Genomic DNA, 8,029 nt, shown 5'->3' with positions numbered 1-8,029 from the left:
AAATCCTGGTGGCGTTTAATCAAATCTGTTTCTGGTGTATGTTCCCCCTCCATCCCCTCCCTTACCTCAAATGGCCGCACTGCTGATACCGCACGTGAAAAGGCTGAATGCCCAAACTCGGTGTTTGCAGCTAAATCTTGTGTCCAGAACCCATCACTTTCTCTACCCACCTTACCCAGTCGCACCCAACTGTCCCTGGACTGTGTCCTTTTCTCCTAACAAGGTGGAGAGCTTGCTTTCAAACCTCGACTCCAATTCTGCAACCGGTACAGACGGCATCAGCCACGTGTCCTCAAAGCCTGCTCTTCTGCTCTTGCTCACCCTCTCTCTGTTCTATTCACCCTCTCATTTGCCCAAGGTCATCTGCCATCTGCTTGGAAATCTGCAAACATCACTGCCCTGCATAAAAAAGGTGCAAAAGCAGATCCCTGTAACTACAGACCAATCAGCCTTCTCCCAATCATCAGCAAGGTGATTGAATCCATCATCGCTTCAGACATGAAATCCTTCCTCTTCTCCAATGGCTTGATTTCCGATCATCAATTTGGTTTCAGACCAGGTCACTCTACCCTGGATATGCTGCTTCTGCTCTCCCAATAATGGATGGAGGTCCTCAATGCCAGACAGGAAATCCGAGCCGTATCCCAAGACATATCACGTGCTTTTGACACAGTCTGGCACCCTGCCCCACTCACCAAACTCTCTTCCCATGGTATCCAAGGCCATCTCTACTCATGGCTCGCAGACTTTCTCTCCTGTCGCAGTCAACGTGTGGCCCAAAATGGAGTTCTTTCATCCCCTCTTCCTGTCCAGGCTGGAGTTCCTCAAGATAGCGTTCTGGGCCCTGTTCTTTTTCTGGATTTCATCAATGATCTCTCTGACTCTCTAGAAAATCCTCTATATCTCTTTGCTGATGACTCCACCCTCTGCCGTACCATCTGTCATCCCTCAGACTGGCAAGCAGCAGCTTCTTCGCTCACTGCAGATCTCGATAAAATCACAAACTGGTCCAACATGTGGAATATGTCTTTCAATCCGGACAAATCTCACACCCTCACTTTGTCTCTTCGAAAGAACCGTTTAGAAAACCCGCCCATCCACTTTCTCAACAATCCTCTGGAAGAAGTCTTTTCTTTCAAGCTTCTGGGTCTCACAATCTGCCATGACCTTTCCTGGGAAAGTCACATTTCCAACCTCGCCTCAAAAGCGAGTCGCCGACTGGGAATCCTCAATCGTGCAAAGTCCTTCCTCGGCCCTCTTGAGCTCCTGACCACTTACAAAGCTTTTGTCCGTAGCCTGATGGAGTACTGCTCTCCCCTCTGGGCTGGTGCTCCTGCCTCCCACCTTTCTCGGCTTCACGCTGTCGAAACCAGGGCATTTAGGATCATCGGCATCTCCCGCAATGAGGCTGAGTCTTTGGGCCTCTCACTCAATCACCGCAGGTTGGTCGGTGGTCTTTCTGTCTTCTACCGTCTCCTCTCCAGCCTTGCCCCCCCTGCTCTCTCTGCGATTTGTCCCCACCACATTTCTGCAGGGCGCTCAAGGTCCGCCAACAACCCCCTTCTGGTAAAACTACCAAAATCACGAATCACTGCTCATCTTCACTCTTTCATTCCTCTTTTTTCCCGCCTTTGGAATAAACTCCCTCACTCTATTCTTTCCCATTCTTCCCTCCAGGCTTTCAAAACAGCTGTTCACCACCACCTCTTATCTTCCTCTATCCAAATCCTCGATCTTTTCTACCCCCGATAAACCACCCAAGCCCACTTCCTTCAATTCCCCTGCTTTCCTTCCTGAAAGTCCCTGTAATGTCCATCTTCTCTTTCCCATGTTCCCTGTCCCATCCCTCTCCCTTCCACAGATCTCCTCGTGTGTCTGTTCCTCACTGTTTTATCCTTCCCACTCCCGCCCCTCTTGTCTCATGCCCCCTTGCTGTGTGTTTGCTCTCATACGAGCCTCAACAAGGTATACAAAAATAAGAGACGAGAGAGAGAGAGAGAGAGAGAGAGAGAGAGAGAGAGAGAGAGAGAGAGAGAGAGAGAGAGAGAGAGAGAGAGAGAGAGAGAGAGAGAGAAAGAAAGAAAGAGAAACAGAGAAAGAGAAACAGAGAGAGAAAGAAAGAAAATCAGAGAGAGAAAGAAAGAGAAACAGAGAGAGAAAGAAAGAGAAACAGAGAGAGAAAGAAAGAGAAACAGAGAGAGAAAGAAAGAGAAGCAGATATATATATATATATATATATATATATATATATATATATATATATATATATATATATATATATATATATATATATATATATATATATATATATATATATATATATATATATATATATATATGACAGCCACGTTGGATCAAAGGGAAAAATTTGGACCTCATGTTCTCTGAAATCGCTCAACGAAAAATATTGAAACTTTGGCATTCGTCATCAACTCCCAATGGGGTGTATCAGGAGACTACGTTGACGTCATCGGCGAAGAGGAAACCCGGCCATGATTGATTGAACTGAAATGCTTGTCTGAAAAAAAATAAAAATCTGAAACCTCGTATATCTGATGTGTGACCCGATGTGAGCGAAAAATTAAATTAATGACGTTCTTCATAATCCATGCCAAGAAGCTATGTGACGTCATGGGGTGCAGGGATGATACGGGTGCATGGTGCTCGGCCACAATGGCGGCGTGTTCAGTTAACGATGGTATTTTTGTTCGGGACGAGCACGCGAGGCGAGACTACGCACCCCTCCGAGTGCCGTTCTCGTTTTAAATTGTAATATTATCCTGGCTGCACCTCTCCATTTCATGCGTGTGTCGGTGTCGCACAAGCAGGATGGAAGGTGGCAGCCATGTCCTGTTGGCCAGAATTCACGTGGTCATGGCTACCGTGGCACACGGTTCCTGGACCCTGGTCCTGTAACAGTGAAGGGGGGGTCTCATGCCAAGTTGTGTTCAGTAAATACACACCAGTGTCCGCGGTCCATATGTTGTCGGATGAGCGTGTGAGGGGCGACGGTGCCGTACTTGTCCACTTCGGGCATGTTGGTGTCATCGATGAAATAAATCAGGCGTTTGGTGCCAGGAGGCCCGTAGTTATGCCCAGCCTTCTTTTCCAGAGGTTTTTCCAAAATTGCTAAAAAAAAAAAGGCAAAGTGTTGTTAATAATAAGGAAGATTACAATATTATACGAGTACATCTTGAATCTCTCGATGAAGTAAACGACGAGGACCTTGTTTGTTTTATCACAAGGCTTTATGATGGGGAAAAAAAAAACAAAAAAAAGAGTGCAGTGCTTCCAGGAGGACTAGCAGATGTGAAAGGTGTGAAAGCCAGGTGTGAAAGGTGTGAAAGCACAGGTAAGATGTTGCGTGCACACCCTGCAGCATGGCAGACGTGGTGTAGAAGTTGAACGGCACCGACTGTATCTGGAACAGATCTTGGTCGAGAGTACGCAGCTTGTCTGCGAGGAGCACGGACTTCCCGGTGCCGGCATTGCCCACGAGAAGAACCGGCCGGCGGCTCTCCATCAGGAGGTCGAGGAAGAAGCGCAGTCTGATCGTCTCAGGAGTGTGCACCAGCACAGCCTGGCACGCACGAACACGCGTGGACACGGTACATTTCTCTCAACCTCCTTTGTACGAAAATAAAATTAACAACAAAACAACGTTTTTGCTACGACAAAGCTGTTTGTGCTCTCAATTTCCAAACCTTTGCAACCACACACACCTCAATCTAATTGGGTAGATCTCTCAAGGTACGACAAACCCGACGGGCAAGCGTTCTGCAGGAAATAATTAAATTATTATTCAAACCGTGGACGTGCAGATCTGAGAAATGAAATAATTTTGGTTGAAGAAGTAAAAAAAACAAATTTTCTGTTGTTTTCACAACTAAATATTCCAAGGAGAGCACCCTCAACACGGTGACTGTCATCTCTTGCAGTACGTACACAGCACTCCCATTTGCCAAGCAAACTACATCATCAATTTTTACCCTGAGATGAGATAATCCACATCAGGTCAGGTCAGGTATGGGAGCATGTGCCAGAACAGCGCGTCGCTGCGTCCACTTTCCGCCGGTACTCCAGGGGCCTCCGTCTGGCCATCCCCCAGGCAGATGCCAGGCCCATCCCCATCTCCTTGAGATGATGGTCAACCTGCTGCAACCATGAGGCACGTGGTCGGCCCACTGGCCTCCTCCACTCATGAGACTCCCTCGCTGAGAGAATCTGGTGAGCAGGATCAGCGTCAGGAAAACGAGCCACATGTCCATACAGCCGCAGCTGAGGCTCACGGACTATGCAGGTAACAAATCTCATCCGAGTCTCTCTCAGCAACCGCTCGTTGGACACAAAATCCGACCAGCGATAGCCAAGGATTCTCCGAAGAGACCTGGTACCAAAGGAATTAAGTCTCCGTCTCAGATCCTTGGTCAAAGTCCAAGTCTCGCACCCATAGAGCAAGACTGGAAGTACCAAGGACCTGAAGACTCGGACTTTCGTCCTCCCGCACAGGTACCGGCAGCGCCACACCCCATGATCCAGTGAATCCATGACTCCCCAGGCCCGACCCAGACGTCTATTGACCTCCGGCTCACAACCTGCGGAGACATGAATATCACTGCCAAGGTAAGTGAATCTATCCACGACCTCAACATCCTCACCACAAACAGACACAGACAGGACAGCAGCATCCAAGATGTCACCGAAAGCCTGGATCTTTGTTTTGACCCAAGAAATCCGTAATCCCAACGGCTCCGACTCCTCATTCAGCACCTCGAGGGCCCCCATGAGGATGTCTAAAGTCTCCGCAAAGATGACTGCATCATCTGCAAAATCAAGGTCCGAGATCTTGACATTGCCAAACGATGCACCGCAACTTGATCTCTCCGACATCCTCCCAAAAATCCAGTCCATACAAGTGCTGAAAAGTGTGGGGGCAAGTACACATCCCTGACGAACTCCAGTAACAACTGGAAATAAGTCAGAGGCAGTACCACCACACTTCACAGCACTCTCAGTACCAGAGTAGAGTTCAGACATCAGATCGATCAGTTTCGGTGGCACCCCACGAAGACCAAGAATCCTCCAGAGGACATCCCGATTCACTGAATCGAACGCTTTACAGAGATCAACATAGGCTGCAAGCAGCCCCTGCCGAAACTCTCGTCTGCGTTCAGTGAGGACACGAAGAGCAAGGATACGGTCAATCGTTGACCTCTTTGGTGTAAAGCCTGACTGCTCTGGACGCTGGTGCTCAAGCAGATGGTGGCGAACCCTATCAAGAATTATCCGAGCAAAGACCTTGCCCGGCACTGAGAGCAGCGTCACCCCTCGGTAGTTGTTGCAGTCTTGGCGATCACCCTTCCCTTTCCAGAGAGGGACAACAAGGCCCCTCTTCCAGTCAGTTGGGATGATGCCTGTGTTCCAGGCAGAGCACAAAACTGCATGCAACGACGCGAGTGCAGCATTTCCACCAGCCTTGAGAGTTCAGCATGGATGCCACAGATCCCTGGAGCTTTGCCCCGTTTCAACTGGTTCACCGCAGCCCGTGTTTCCACAAGCGATGGTGGACCACAGTTGATTCGAGGTCAGCAACAGGGATTGTAACACCCTTGACGTCCAACTCGACAGCTGGGGATCAGCCTGGTACAACCGCTCAAAGTAACCGGCCCAGCGGGCCTTCACTTCAGACTCCTCTGTCAAGAGCCTACCACTCTCTGCTCGAACTGCAGTGCTCCGAGGATGGGCTTGGATGAACGTAATGCGCGAATTCCCCTGTAAGCGGGACGAGAATCACCTGTCCACAGGTGATGCTCTACCCCCTCACAGATTCCTCGCACATAGGCCTCCTTGTCCACCCTCAGTGCATCGTACAGTTTACGCCTCAGCTCCCTGAACAGCTCAGCTCTGCCATTCAGCCTGGCCCTGCGACTCTGGTCAATGGTATCCAGTGTCCCTTGAGAGACAAAATTCTTCTTTGCCCTGCGGTGAACTCCAAGGCATCCACCGGCAACATCAAGGACGGTGGTCTTGAAGGTGCTCCACAACTCTTCAGGACCCCCCAAAGCACCCAGACCCCCCAAGTGTCCACTCAGCCTGTTCGCAAACTCCTCAGCGACTCTCTCATCCCTGAGCTTGGCAACATCCAGCCTAGGCTGGGATGGTACCATTCTCCAGGATTTAAGGTGCAGCTTTAGAGTTGCTACAACAAGCCTATGGTCAGTATTGAGGAACTGAGCACTCCGGTAGACCCTGCAGTTCTGGATCATCCTCCAACGACCGTCAATGAGGACATGGTCAATCTCCTTTGCCACACCGCCAGCGTTGGAATACCAAGTCCAGCGATGAGCTTGCGGGCGCTGAAACCATGAACCAGCCACCCTAAGTCCATGACTTCTTGCAAAGTCAAGGAACTTAGTGCTATTCTGGTTCATAGTTCCTGACCCATGGGGACCAACACACACCTCATAACCATCCCTATCAGTTCCAGTCGATGCATTGAAATCCCCCAAGACTAGAAGTGTATCTCGTCTGGGGCACTGATCAACCACAGACTCGAGTGTGGCGTAGAATGCATCCTTCACGGTAAGATCACTCGCCTCAGTCGGAGCATAAATAGAGACCAGGGAAATGACACCTAGGGAGTGACGAATCCTTAATCTCATAATACGCTCGTTGACCGGTGTTACCTCAATTATCATTGGGGTCAGCTTATTGGACACAGCTACAGCAACTCCTTGGGTATGGTAACCATCAGAGCGACCAGACCAATAGTAGGTGTAACCACCCACCATTATCTCGCCGCAATCCGGTCTCCGAACCTCAGAGAGAGCTGCAATCCCGATGTCCAAACGCTTGAGCTCAGATGATAACAGAGCCAGGTGATCATCCTCTCTTAGGGATAGGACATTCCAGGCACCCACCCGAAGGGACCGCCTCAGGTTAACCCAAGGAGACCGCCGTCTGGTGGACGACACCTCAGCACCACTCCGACACACTCTCCCGCAATCTGACCCAGGGGTGTTACCCCGTGGTTTCCCTCCTATCAAAGATTGGGGGTCCCGAAGGCTTTGCCCCAATCCCATCATCCGGTGAGCTGCCCTGCGAAGGGAAGCTGCACAGGAGGTACTCCCACGGAGTGGGTTTTCAGATTTTTTTGCGTTTTTGCGTTTTGCGGAATGAAGCGTTTTACGGTGGCTGGAGTGCAAATCCTGCCACCAACCTCCTAATAAGAAGTAACCCAACTGCAGGAGGACGTCCGCAGACACAGTTGGGCACTAGATATGGATGGCCGTTGGCTCACAAGGAGCTCCTCCGCCCTTTGACAGGTTTTGTTTTTAATCCTGCTGGGTGTCCATATCCAAACACCCTCCTCACCAGAAAACCTGGTGGGGGAGACGGTTTCGTCGCCGACAACCCGACCATGGAACAGGTTAGTACAGGTTTACATGGTACCTGTAGCAGGTCACAGATCGAACCTGACCTGACCTGACCTGACCTGACCACATCAGATTCGACACTATTGTCGGGTCAATCCAGATTAGATCGATGACTTGCTACAGATACCATCGAAACCTGTACTAACCTAATTCATGGTCGGTTTGTGGGCGACTACACCGTCTCCTCCAGCAGGTTTTCTGGTGTGAGGAGGGTGTCCAGATGTGGACACCCAGCAGAACAAAACCAGTCAAAGGGCGGAGGAGCTCCTTGTGAACCAACGGACATCCGTATCCAGTGCGCAACTGTGTCTGCCGAGGTCCTCCTGCAGTTGGGGTACTTTGTTTTCAAGAGGTTGGTGGCAGGATTTGCACTCCGGCCACCGGGAAACACTTGATTCCGCAAAAACCCAGAAATGCAAGGAAACCTGAAACCTCCGTGGGAGTACCTCTGGTGCTGCTACCCTCCACAGGGCAGCTCACCGGATGATGGGATTGGGGCGAAGCCTTCGAGACCCCCATTCCTTGATGACAGGAGGAAAACCACGGGGTAAACCTCCACGGTCAGAGTGCGAAGGTGTGTGGCTCCTGAGGTG

The 8,029-nt window shown here is 50.1% G+C and overlaps 1 protein-coding gene across 1 annotated transcript in view; it reads right to left on the bottom strand.

Annotated features, from left to right (window-relative positions):
• Window positions 1-8,029, bottom strand: part of DNAH17 (dynein axonemal heavy chain 17) — a 153,629-nt gene that overhangs the window by 61,308 nt on the left and 84,292 nt on the right. The window contains exons 47-48 of the mRNA XM_085868928.1: window positions 3,373-3,580; window positions 2,964-3,129 (exon numbers count right to left, since the gene is read on the bottom strand). Of these exons, the coding sequence (XP_085725054.1) occupies window positions 2,964-3,129; window positions 3,373-3,580 (374 nt within the window). The remainder of the gene's footprint in view (window positions 1-2,963; window positions 3,130-3,372; window positions 3,581-8,029) is intronic.

This window comes from Eptatretus burgeri, unplaced genomic scaffold (assembly GCF_056783735.1).
Source record: "Eptatretus burgeri isolate ZD-2024b unplaced genomic scaffold, Ebu_testis_v1 Ebu_testis_scaffold_3194, whole genome shotgun sequence".
Taxonomy (NCBI): Eukaryota; Metazoa; Chordata; class Myxini; order Myxiniformes; family Myxinidae; genus Eptatretus; species Eptatretus burgeri.
The sequence above is the reverse complement of the archived record's forward strand: the minus strand, read 5'-3'. Positions and strand labels throughout refer to the sequence as shown.